We start from the raw sequence: 13482 nt of genomic DNA on the forward strand, positions 1-13482 counted from the left end.
CAAGAGATAAGACAAAGGTAAACAATAATTTACAAGTAGACAACAACAAGAAAACAATAACATTCAAGTAACCGCAAACAATTTGGACAAAAATTATTGGAGGATATGGAAAGTTAATATGAATCATTAAAACCTTGTAGGACTTGAATCCGGGCTGCTGGCATGGCTTGATGATTCCTTTGTGAATATATGTCACTCTTCTGTGTCCTCTTCACTCTCATCACTCAGTGGAAATTCTCTGCACTCACGTTGAGTTCTGTAGCTCTTGACTCGCATTGGACACTCTTGATTTATAATAGCCTCGAGAAACAATTGTCATATCATTATCAAACATTCACAACATGTCAGTGACATAGTATCTGAATTATTTATAGAGATACATAGGTCTCACCATCTTCTCCTCTCGAACAGCAGGATTTTTGAGAAAGAAGCAAAGAGGTGCATACAGGATGTTAATAATGCCTATTATCACCATAAGATTGGGAAAGCCAATTGTTCCTACTATGGCCCCTCCAGTGGATGGACCTGCAAAATGAACACGAAGTCAAGAAAAACTCTCTCTCTCATTTTAAGTGTGATTTGTTGGCCAAAAAAGAGAAAACACAGAGTAAACCAAATTAAAGATGAATTTGACTGATTGCATTATTTTTTCATTTTTTAAATATCAGATAGATATTGTGATAATACATTAATTATTTTGGCCACAATAACCATGAAATAAAAATCTGTTATTGTAATTAAATTTGAATACAGGTGCAATTACCGGTAGCAAAGCCCATGCAAAGTGCCACATCAGCAATTGCGTACACACTCCCATAGACAGAGGCATGTCTGATATCCACAAGGTAACCCATTATAGCCATCATAGAAGAATCAACCATTCCTATAACCCACAAAATATATAAGTTTAGTTCCATATGTTTAAAGAAGATCTCTCTCTCTCTCCTTCAGAATTAGAATAGATAAAATCATAATCACCAATGGCAAATCCCAACCCTCCATTAGGACCAATTAGCCCATAGATGTTTTTGGCAAAGGGAACCTAAAACGAAATTCACTCACTGTTATAATCAGCATAACCACCCTTATACATTTTTATATGATCTGTAAATATGATTGCCCTTCTGGTTCAAGCATAGAAAAATCCTGAAGAAGATTTAAACTACAACTGCATTAGAAGAGGATAAGAGATACTCACACAAAGAAGACTGATGCCAACTATAAGCATCCCAATCATGGAACACAACCACCTAATAAAAGACACATTTCTATATGATGCATATCTTGTGAATGTAAGCAAAGCTTTAATCAATATTTTATAAATGTATTTTTTACTTATTTATAACTGTACTGTCTTTGTCACTCATTCTTCACCATAAATGTAACACATGTATTCTTAAGTAAAATAATTTTCTGCACATGAAAAACATTACCTTCCCATTTTATTGGCCAGTACACCAAAGAGATTCGTCCCAATGAGGTAAGACACACTGGCTGGTAGAAAAGCCATACCTGCAATATAAGCACGACATTCAGATAACCATGAGATTCACAAATACATTGCGAAATATTCTATAGCAGGAGAACTAATGGCATTTGAAACACCAGGAATCTTTTAGGAGCCATTTCCCAACCTATCAGAAGTTCATACTAGTGGATTGAACTGAATAAGACAATTAAAGATCTTCTTGAGAAGTCAAATGCATTTGTGACGCTGCCACGACTTTCACTACATTAAAAACTGATAGAATAACATAAAGGGCTGAATTTCTTACCAAGCTCCCATTTTGGTGAGCACATTGTTTGCATCATCCAGATGGGAAGAGTGGGCTCTAATACAGCCACTCCCATGTTAGCAAAGCACAATGACCCTGTAATTATAGAGAAACCGTAATCTCAGGCATCGTTCATTCAACTAAGCTCCTCTTCCGCTTAATTTACAAATCGCTTTAGCTTTTCACATCCTTAAACATACAGCCATCAGTATAAGCCAAACATACAATTACCAGAAAGGAATACTTCTTAATAGTTTAACTCTATATGAGCAGAATATGACCAACACACACCCGCACTAATGAGGATGTAAGGATCCTTTAACAGGGTAAGCAATGGTGTTCCTTCCACGCTCTAAAGAGAAAACACATATGAATAACTGTATGACTGTAAGTCTGTGTGACTTTCATGTTTCAGAATTTGTGTGAAGAGACTCACCCCTGGAGATTTTTTGGAGGGCTGAAGAATACACAGCTGTAGGGCTAGTGTTGAAATGAGAAAATATTTTTTTGAATAAATGTAACAGGCCATAATGCTGGAATGTATGAAATACAAAAATCCATATCATACCTCCGTCAAAAAGAGCCAGGAACGCAAGGACAAGGAAGGGAGAAATTTTACCAACAAACTCATACATAACGCTGCCGAAAGGCGCTCCAACTAAAAAAAACATGCAATGTTAAAGCTAGTCATTTCTGTTTATTTAGGTATATTTATAATTTAGACTTTTTATAAAATATATGGGGACTGTTTAAAACTAGAGCAACTGACTAAGTACTCCCATGGCAAGTCCTCCCAGTGCGATTCCCATGGCAGTTCCCCTCTCATTGTCATCTGTGTACACACTGGCCAGCATCCCAAGACCTACGGAAAGGATTTACACACAAACACAGATTTGTTTTGGTATCCTTGTGGATAATCCATGTGTTTTCTATACTAACCTAATGATATTTTCTATCCTCTTCTCCTAACCACGCCCCTAAACCTAACCCTCACAAAAATCATTGCATTTGTAGCATCAGTTAGTATATTTACTATTCCTTGTGGGGACATTTGGTCACCCACCAACACACGCACAACATGCAGAAAAACTTGTACACAGTTATACACAGTAACAGTATATGGTATTTCTTACACTTCCTGACATTGAGATGACTGTAAAACTGTCCCAAAATATCTATATTCACAGTATTTCTAAAATCCATATATCTCTACCTGCCACAGAAGAAAAGGAAGACCCAATTCCCTGCAACGAACGGGCGAAAAACAGCAAGCCATAAGTCTCTGAGAAGGCAAACACTGCAAAGAAGCGAGATGAAATTTTAGAGCTGATTTCAGTTGGACTAAAGGACTAACAGTAAGCTATAAAACTAAAGCCATCTGAAGTTTCACCATATATAACCCTCACATTCACCAACACAAAAGATATGACAGATCAGATTAATATTACATCAAACATCTTTACGAGCAACGAGTCAGCGGTTTGCCACTAGAAAGTCACAGGCCTAGTATTTGTTAATAAAGACTTCTGTTGTTTATGCATTTACGAAATTGACCATTTTATATTCAGCCTATAAGTGATGGTTAACATTTTGCTTGATGCTTGACCTGCAACTTTTCATTGTTTGGTTATGATGGCATTTTTTATTAACTTTTTACAACAAACAGTTTGAGTATTACTGGACATTAGTTCATCATTTGTTTTCCATTGTAAAATCTGAAACAATCAAAAGCATTGCATTGGTACCCTTCCTGAACCTCGAAACTTTGCCTGAATGGGTGATTCTCACTCCATCTTGGTTTCAATATGTAAAACATTATTTTCTGAAAAACACTTGCATCAACAAATTTCCTTTTGCTTCAATAAAAACAAAAAAAAAGCAAAGCCATTATGCCTAAGCATTATGCCTATGTCTAAGCGTAAAGTTTTTTTGGATCATACATAATAAGACATTAATGAATGAATTAATATTATATTATTATTTTATATAATAATTATACCTGCAGCGTTCTTTTAAATGCAGAAAACCACCTGTATTAGTAATGAGAATGAAAAAAGTCTCAAGACAAGACAATTTAAGTTTTTAACTTTCAAAAAACTACAAGGTTAACAGATTATATTTTTAAAGGTACTGGTAGACGTGTTCCTTCCAATAAAATCAACTTAATGGAAATATCTTTGCATGTGTGAAACAGTCCTTTAAAAATGTTACAAGGTTGATTATATCAATCATGGACATTTATTTTTTCCACTGTCTTTATTTTTATTATAAATGAATATTCTGTCAATGTTCTTTTTCCTTCATTTTTTGTCATTTAAGAACATCAGTAGAACATCCAATTTTTGTTTTATATATTTGAATTAGCACACTCTAAAAATGGCTGGGTTATCTTTTAACCCATACCGCTGGGTTGAGTACGTTGGGTTGTTTTGCTGGGTTATTTTTCCACATGTTAAAAGCTTTTGGGGTAGTTTTAGTTTTCAAGGTGTTGGGTTAAACCCGCTGGGTTAATGTGCTGGGTTGTTTCTGCCGCTGGGTTATTTGAAGAGTCTCGCGCGTTTATCGCCCTGAAGTCGTTGAGTGTAGGCCTACTAAGCAACTTTCATTTTAATAAAGAACAAAGGGAAAAAGTCACTGGTTGGAGCAATTTAAATGTACGTTTTTTAAGTTTTAAGGGAATATTTCTTGAAATGGGCAGAATATTTTACATTTTGCAAGTCTTAACTAACGTTAGTGATGTTATTTTGACGACCAGCAACTGTTACCTCAGATATAAACTGACTCGCATAGTCCTGTGAACATGCGCGACAATGCGAATTAATACAATTTTAGTGCACCCTATCACATGTAAGCTAAGTTATGAACTTTAGTGAGAATTTAACAAAATTTGAGTCAAACCGGCGAGTGCCCCGCGAGCGCGGTCAAGCATTCACGGTTCAGGAACGCCTCTCTCGGTGTCCACTCTATTAAGCGGCCGGTCAATTATATTGCTCCCTCGGTTTTAAACCAAACAGTTCAAGGTTTGTGCATATGATAAAGAAAGACGAGTGTGGTAGCCTGTATTTAATGAGTTGATTTGCTACACGTGTGGTTTCTCAATGTATTAAGGGGTGTAATTCATAATGTATTATACATAATTTATATGTATTTGGTTATTTTTATTAATTGACATTTGTTGCTACATATTGTGGAGATTTTTTATTAGTTTTTTTTAATGTTATTTATAATGCTTGTTAATGTTTGATATGAAACATTTTTATTTATTATAATTAAACCATTTTCTTTTAATCATGCAAATCTAAAAATATTGCTGTTATTGGCTGTAAAAGTTAAAACATTTCTTAACAATTATTTTTACAGTCAAATACAAATGAATTTTTTAAAAATAAATGTCAATTGTCTTGATTGACAATGAATTACAGAAGAAATTAAGAATAACCCAGCAAGAACAACCCAGAATTAAACACATGAATAGTTAAAATGACAACATTTTGGGTTTTTTCAGTAACCCAGCATGTTGGGTTAACATGTGAAACCCAGTGTGCTGGGTTACTTTAACCCAGCATGTGTTCTGTCCAATATTTATCCAGCGCTGGGTTGCCAATTGTTTTTTTTTAACCCAGCCATTTTTAGAGTGCAGTGATTTTAAATTACAACATACTCAGGCCATGATATGGTAATAAGAATTTCAGCAGAAAGAGCAATAAAATACATAAACAAGTCATTCCTATATTAAAATGTGGCTTTGTCAAAAGTAGAGAACACAATTATGTTCATTATGACAATTTTTTGTGTTACAGAATTATGTTTTATAAATAAATCTTTAATGTCATGACATTTCATTGGCTTCGCGAGAACGACCCAAATATGACACTGTTGTCTTTAATATAACATACATGACTTACTTATTGTTGAGACAAACATGATGATAAATCCAGCAAACATTGGTATGTGATATCCAATCCTTTAAAAAGAGCATCACACAGTATTTTCTCTGAGCATACACAAAAGCACTTATTCATATAGCACGTATAAATCCATTCATTTTTAATTGTGTTTAGACTTCACAGCCAGTACCAGCCATTTTGAAGATCAAAGCAATGTAAAGGTAAATAACTATCAAGTTTATAATACCTGTTTGTCAGAGGGCCCACAAAAGGGTTGACAATGAGCTGCACCAGGGCTTTGGAGGCAAACAGCAACCCAACTCTAACATTCTCCTCCTCCAAAAACTCACTGTCCTCTTTACATCCCGGAGCAGAACTATTGTGGATCCCTGGACCTCCATCAGCACTGGGTGCAGCAGAAGAGATGGAAAGATTGGCGTTGCTGATGGTGTATGAAGTGTTGTCGTACAGAGATAGGATAGAGGCGTAGGTGGGCTGTGTGGAGTCTGATGGAGACTCAGAGGGGGTGAGAGATGAGCGGTTCTGCGTCTGATGTTCGATGGCATACAGGAAGGTAGGGATGATGGGAACTGGTAAGAACAAAAGGTGAGGATCAGAAGAGGATGATACCGTACTCTCTTTACTGTGTGCTCAGAGGTTAAGACAGAGGTAAGCAAGTAAATGTCATGGGTGGGTTTTCGAACGTTGAGTTGAGTGGAGTTGACGTTTGTTTGGTCTCTATGCTTATTCTGTATGCTTTTGTGTGGTGATTTTACTTACCCACAACGGTAAGAAGCATGTTATCCAGTAAGAGGGCCACACATACGACTACAAGCACCAGACGATGGGAGCCCCTGCTCTCCCTGATCCATTTCATAGGGTTTAATGAAGGCATGATATCCACCTCGGTCACTGCATACACAGTAACACTACAAATCAGCACAACATACATACACTCTAAAAATGCTTAGCCTAATTTATAACCCAACGGTCAGGGTAGGGTCTTGGGAGACCCCCAGATTTTTGGAGAGCCCCTCCGAGGATATCAAGCTGATAATTTAATACCGATGATCAAATACTTACTAAATACATAATTATTTTTATTATCTATGAAAGAATTGTCCGTCAATTTAATCACAGAAAAATGTCAAAATTATTCATGCAATGTACTAGGATTATATATCTGCCCAACCAGAAAATGTGATTGTCCCCCCCCAGTCTAGCCAGTAAAGGGCCTGTCAACATTTTTTTTTTCATTTTGGCACCATTGTTTTACTATATGGCATGCTAAACATATGCCATCTAGAGCACTTTGAAAACATACTTATTTTTATTTTCATGTAAGTGTTGTATGTTAAACAACCCATGTAAAAAGAAGTTTACTCAAGTATACTTATTAGGTTTTAGCTTATTAGCAATTAGTACTTTTTTTACTTAAATAAGAAAGTTATTCTTCTTTAGTCTACTTTTGATGTACTTCTCAGAAATTACTTATATTAGAATAGTTTATTAGTATAAGAAGCCTATTCGATATTTTTACTAGAGCTGTCAAACAAATAACGCGGTAAGTCACATCCAGAATAAACGTTTGTGTTAACATAATATATCTGTGTACTGTGCATATTAATTTTGTATTTATGTGTAATCATTGCAATTAATTACAAGCCCTCAATTTGACCTATTTTCAATAATTTCACTGTACTTTAAAGTGTTCTTTCATAAACCAGAAAATGTGCTACAAGAATTGAACTTTAGTAAACTTTTAGTATATCTATGTGTTCCTTATTATATAGTATACAATCAAAACTCCAACACCAGTTAAGTCCCAATCAGCATTGAAATAGTACACTTACAAGTATACAACTTTGTACTGTATTAGTACTGTATACTTACATTACAAAGTATACGTAAAAACATACTTGAACTTGATGGGTTGATAATAGACTAAACATTTTTTTGACAAATCTGAGCACAAACTTCACTCTGAATTTTTCACTTATTGTTTATTGCTCCTGTATGACATCTTCTTTATTGCTCCCTAAACTCTTTGTAAGTCACTTTGGATAAAAGCGTCTGCTAAATGACTAAATGTCAATGTAAATTTTCAATGTACCAACTTTAATAAAAAAGACCAAAACAGCTTAACCAATCAATAATTGATGACTACATTTAAATGATGACTACATGTTATTGGTCATCAGGATACTCCCAATGGACAAAATCAGGGCCACATAACTTTTTTGGGAAGCTTTGGAAGGAAAAAATAACTGAGTGATATGCGGGCTCAAAACCAAAATGGAGTTGTGTTACTGTACTCAGTCTTTTGTGATGTTTAAGGGGCTTGAGGACAGATTTTTTCTAGATGAGAACTTTGTTCTAGTGAAGAATTATGTGCTGTGTGATTTTTTATGCCCAGTTTCAATGATATGATTACAGCTGCTGTAGGGCATGCAAGAAACTGTCTCAGCTTTTCAGGAGGCATCTTTTATCTTTGACTTTCAATCTCTTTTAGCGGATTTGTTTAGGAAGAAAAGGCATTCGATTGCATTTTGATTTCATTTACGTCAATTTCTTTTCTTTTGTATAAACACATAAATATAAATATAATTAAAACTGATCCATATGTTAACACAATTATTTGCTAACTGACACCTTCTTAAACATGTTACATTTTTTCCCTCTTCTATGTTATTGAGCTATCAATCAAGCTCTCGAAGTAGTTCTTTTGCTAAACAAATGTCAAAAACATGACAAAAGGTCAAGTTTAAGGAGTTAAATAAGCAAAAAGTGTCGTGAAAAACATTGTTCATTGCAAAATGTGAGAAATATTTGTCACAGGGGCACTTTGTTATTTTGCAAACTATCTACAGTAGTAAGTGAAATAAATAATATATTTTAAAGACTGTGCAAATTTAATAATAGCAATAAAACACACAGCCAGTTGCTGACACCATAAAAAAAAGAAACACACAATCAGCCTCTCACAACATTGTTAAAAGTTGATAATACTACATCATGAAATAATTGATCTCCCATAAATTATAGACGGACAACACTGAACTTGTCTTACCTTTGAATGCATAATCTCTGATCTTACCAGAGTATGTCCAGGGCAGGTGTGGTGGACGCAGCGGTCACTTGTTGAATTGCCTGAGTAAGGGAGGTCTCTGTGTCCACTTCTATCTGCATGAGATTTGATGAAAGGGCCGATGTCTTTTGGAAGAAGTCTACACACACACACACACAGTCAAACTCTACGTCACTGGGGCAGTAATTGTGTGCATCTGTTGCTCTTTATTGGCTAGGTGAATGACCTGAAGGCTTCTTTTCGTCACAACGACTCCTTATCTGCAATCTCTCATCAAGCATAAATACACCCAATCAGCAGCCGGCGGCTGCTCTCCTCTACTGCCTGTACAAATCATTGTCTGTCAATAGAGCTCAATGATAATCAACAGAAACACATATTGATGACTTTACAGTTTGAACGATTACAGTATTAAAGATGAAAGATTTAATATTTATGACATAGTTTATTTTATGTCATAGATTTTGTTAGGAGGCCAATGGTTGTAATTTTTTACATTTATGTTTTTTTTTGTAACAGTGGCAAATTATGTAAATTTTTGTAGATTGTCAATATGCAAAATATTGCCAATTTTAAAGTAAATGAAGGCGTTAAAGAACCCTTTTTGAGTCTCCTCAAGCTAAAAGAATGAAACTTACGTTTAAGCATTTGGCAGACGAGAGCTATTTTTTCTTCTTCTCTTTTCATTCGGTCCCATATCCTTTGGAGTTAGTATTATCTATGAATTACTAAATGAGCTGTTATGTGAATAACAAAAACAATGTTAGTTTAATAATCTTATTGCACGGGTTTGTATTTTTGCTACAACAATATCACTGATACGTTCTGAGATTAAACAACTAGAAGTTTTGGATTTTGATCCAAAATAGTCAGCAGTAGACTGAGATGTGAGCTTTATCATGCTTAAAAAACTCTGCTGTCCCAGTCTTTCAGAAAATGGAAAAAACTACACTTTTTAAACAATTAAGTACCGTGTTGTCAAAGTTGCCATGCACTTTTTAATACTTTTCAACGGTCATATTTTTGCAAAACCCAGTAACAAACATAAAGGGTGTCTTATAATAATGATTTATTAAACAAAATGATGCAGAAAGGACAGCAGCAATTAATTTCAGTTACATACGTACATTTCAAATCAAAATTACAAATATATCTAAACCCTTGTAGTGTGATGCTGGGATTGAAAATCTTATTTTGGCCTGTGGCAGTTTCAGTTTTCTACGTAATGTTAATCCTTTCAGCCACTGAACATCTATGGAAAATGTTAAATGACTCAACCAGTTTAACCTTTCCCCTCTGCCATTTCTGGCAATTCAAATATCCAAGTACAGAAAACACACAATAGCATATTAAAACCGAGCACTAAATCTGATCATGCAATCAAAACATGACAAAAATATCTGCAGAGTTTGCACACACATACTGTATACAAAAGGGTAAGAGTCTGGTGTTGCTGCTTTGTGTAAACACGGCTGGCTTTTGTAAATCGCCTCAGGGTATGAAGAGGAGGGGGTGAGCTTCCATCACCTGCCCTATGTTCAGCACCCACTCTGTTTCACATAAACACACACAAACACACACTGGTTTCCATGTTTTATGTGGAAATCCATAGACTTCCAATGTTTTTTTATCAGGCTTATGACATAATCTATCCCCTAAACCTACCCCAACACCTAAACCTAATAATCACACATTTCTTTCTGCATTTTACAATTTTCAACAAATATCATTCTGTATGATTTAAAAGCTGTTTTTAAGGAGCTAAAAATTTCCCCACAATGTCAAAATCTACTGGTTTTACTATCTTTGTGGGGACATTAAGTCCTCACATATGATACATATCAGTACACACACACAGAGACCATTGAACCTATAATAAAGTTAATGATAATTAGCATATCAAATGTCCTATGAAGTTTATTTTTGACATGTTTCACAAGAAAAAAATTAAATCGCATGACCCTTAAAAGTATAGTTGTATAGTTGTGTTTATACAATGAAAATAAATGGGGTCCAATGTTGTTTTGTTTACCAACGTTCTTCAAAATATCTTCTTAATCTAGGGTTAGGTTAGGGTCCAGGTTTGGAATGACATGAGGACACTAGTCAAAAAGACAGAATAGTACTTTTATATTTACTTCTTAATACAAACAATGATTAAATTTAATATCTACATGCTTTTTCTGCTCTCCGCCTCCTACATCCATAAAAACATTTATAAATGCAAAAATGGAACTTAAATGAACGTCTAATACAATTTTTATCCTTTATACTTGAGCCCTTAGTGTAGTTATAACAAAAGCAGTAATGAAGCTCATAAATAGATAGATGACAGATCTATCACCTGGTCCTGTGAGAAACACAGATTTTGAATTTTCTCCACTAAGCCTGTGTTCAGGTGCTGATAATCACCTGTTCCGTTTCAGGAAGCAACTTACATCCGAGCCTACTGATGCGGGAAAATAATGACTGTCATTTAAAGGATGTAATATTTTTCATCATAGCAAATTTCAAAGGTTTTACATGTGTAAAGGCTCTATGTGGATCATCAAAGGTACATCTAAGCTTTCATGTTTGTTGTGCATGTGGGCCATAATTTGCCTTAATTGCTACTGTAATGCAGTGCACACTTCCTACATAAAGTGAGACTATAAACATTGAAATACTCAGAAAGTAACCACTAACACATTCTTTTTCCTGTTTTTTTCTGTCATTCAATTTAGGATATTGCCGTGTGACCATTAAAACACCGGGCCAGGTGACTCCTCCACAGTAGAGCTCATTGTCTGAATGAAGTTTGGACTCTCAATGCGATCGGTACACTTGGACACAAAAATGCAGACGATGATGTTTTTGTTGTCTGTTATTTCTACGGTACAATGCCTGGATTCGAACATTATACAGTCCTCCAGAGAAATGACAAACTCTCAAGAGGTAAGAATATACACTCTTATATAGTTTACAATCCAATACCCATTGTTTTGGCTTCATATGTGTTTGGACAAAGTCACAGTTACTCATAACCAGATAACGTAAGTGTTATAATACATACAGACATAATTTTGTGCATGTTTTGATTTATTCAATGAAATCCCAAATGTATGCATGTATATAAGAAATCATTTCACCATATGTTAAAATTATCTGACAAGAATTAACAAAAACCTAACTATCTCTTACAGTCAGTTTTGCATTTAATGAGTGACACAACTGCAAAGTCCCATAATTCTGTAAGAAGAAGGACCTCTGTTGTTCTGGGAATCACAGAAAATGTACGAGGCTGCACTATTGAACAGGTAATGACGTCATATCAAACATTTTGGATGTATTAAAGCTATGCATTACCATACATTTTAACATGTCAATGTATTTTACGTCTCTAAATATCACTCATATCTATAAATATAAACATTTCATCATTTGAAGGCACATGAAAAATGTAAAGGATCCAAGAAGAAACAGCGTAACGCTAGTAAAATGAGGATTCAAATAGATGGACGAGGGAAGCAAAAAGGTACAACGCACAAACTTCAACACAACATGATTTATGGGAAATATGTTACTATAATTGTCCTATCTTAATCCACATTCTGTGTTTAAAACTCAGACATTGGTGTTATTTCTTTGCATAAAGTACCCGAGATGTCCCCATGCGTGCGCTCGCGTGACTGCGAGGAGGGGCTGTGCTGCGCACTCTACTTGACCGGTAGGAGATGTCAGCGCGTTCCCGCGTTGGGCGAGGTCTGCTTGCTTCGGGGACGCGCCAAATTCCGCCGAAGACTGGATCGATGCGACTGTGAGAAAAGCCTTTACTGCAAGCCGCAAGCCGATAGCCCCCGTGGACAGGGAGTGTGTTACCTACATGCGAAGCACGAAAAGGACTGGTTAACCACTGAGAAAATAAGATGAAAAGATTACTCAGTAGTAAATGTTCTGGATTAGAAACGTATTAGGAAACGTAATGACAGTATTTTTTAGTAAAAAAAAAAAAAAATTGAAGTAAGCAATTGTAAGTTGTATTTTTTAAGATTTTCTGCGAATCAAAAACACAACTTTGAGAAAGCATGCCCTGGCTTTGTGCAACTTTAAACCAAGTCACCGAGCACCCTCTGTTGGGGATAAACGTGAAATACAAAAAGGGGAAATGTCCAGCTTGTCAAGTAGGCCTAGTGCCATTTGATTTATAGTTTAATACAAACCTGTCGAAAACGTTTTAAACATTACAAAGGAATTGGGTACAACGCTAGCTGCCTTCGTTGCTCTCGGAAATTCGATATTTCCCTCTGCAACGGTGCTCTTTTAATGTTAGGATTGAAGTAGGTATTATCCAACTTCCTAAAAACGTCGGTCCACGCGGTCTCCAGTGAAGTTGTTCTCAGAACGTTTCAGCGTATCTGTAGGTTGAATCTCTTTATATACCTCTCAAACAAAATTAATGACACAAAACAACCGCAAACTCAACTTTAATGAAGCCATTAGCATTACATTATTCAGTGCTGGAACAAATATTTTATTCATCTGATAATTTGAATAAATATCCTTTATATTACTCCATAAAACTTGCGCCCAAGTTTGAGAACCACTGCTCTAGTGATTGTTACAGATACAGCCAGGTCAACATCGTATTGGCATCTATTATTCACATAGCTAAGATTACACATGTTCCAGCTGTCAAGATAGTTACCACCCGTATATAACATTATGCTGAACCACAGCATTTGGTGGATATGGT

The 13482-nt window shown here is 35.5% G+C and overlaps 2 protein-coding genes across 2 annotated transcripts; one reads left to right on the forward strand and one right to left on the reverse strand.

The window, feature by feature from the left end:
* Positions 1-166: 166 nt before the first annotated feature.
* LOC130407010 (chromaffin granule amine transporter) lies at positions 167-6539 on the reverse strand. Its single transcript, XM_056729633.1, has 15 exons — positions 6443-6539; positions 5910-6252; positions 5681-5739; positions 2989-3072; positions 2545-2637; positions 2344-2433; positions 2212-2255; positions 2067-2127; positions 1776-1871; positions 1434-1512; positions 1199-1250; positions 979-1042; positions 764-883; positions 392-525; positions 167-300 (listed from the first exon to the last, which is right to left on the reverse strand). Exons 1-15 carry the CDS (start codon positions 6537-6539, stop codon positions 193-195), a joined length of 1524 nt encoding a protein of 507 aa, XP_056585611.1. The 3' UTR covers positions 167-192.
* Positions 6540-11894: 5355 nt separating this feature from the next.
* LOC130440127 (dickkopf-related protein 4-like) lies at positions 11895-13422 on the forward strand. Its single transcript, XM_056773021.1, has 3 exons — positions 11895-12046; positions 12177-12264; positions 12385-13422. Exons 1-3 carry the CDS (start codon positions 11948-11950, stop codon positions 12657-12659), a joined length of 462 nt encoding a protein of 153 aa, XP_056628999.1. The 5' UTR covers positions 11895-11947; the 3' UTR covers positions 12660-13422.
* Positions 13423-13482: the final 60 nt, after the last annotated feature.

This window comes from Triplophysa dalaica, chromosome 18 (assembly GCF_015846415.1).
Source record: "Triplophysa dalaica isolate WHDGS20190420 chromosome 18, ASM1584641v1, whole genome shotgun sequence".
Lineage (NCBI taxonomy): Eukaryota > Metazoa > Chordata > Actinopteri > Cypriniformes > Nemacheilidae > Triplophysa > Triplophysa dalaica.

Coding starts and splice junctions, on each gene's coding strand:
- LOC130407010 (XM_056729633.1), bottom strand. CDS start 6,539: ATGAAATGGATCAGGGAGAGCAGGGGCTCCCATCGTCTGGTGCTTGTA. Junction 2,434..2,544: donor ACTTGCCATGGGAGTACTTA/GTCAGTTGCTCT, acceptor TGTTTTTTTTAG/TTGGAGCGCCTTTCGGCAGC. Junction 2,256..2,343: donor CCTGGCTCTTTTTGACGGAG/GTATGATATGGA, acceptor TTTCAACACTAG/CCCTACAGCTGTGTATTCTT.
- LOC130440127 (XM_056773021.1), top strand. CDS start 11,948: ATGAGTGACACAACTGCAAAGTCCCATAATTCTGTAAGAAGAAGGACC. Junction 12,047..12,176: donor GAGGCTGCACTATTGAACAG/GTAATGACGTCA, acceptor CATCATTTGAAG/GCACATGAAAAATGTAAAGG. Junction 12,265..12,384: donor TGGACGAGGGAAGCAAAAAG/GTACAACGCACA, acceptor CTTTGCATAAAG/TACCCGAGATGTCCCCATGC.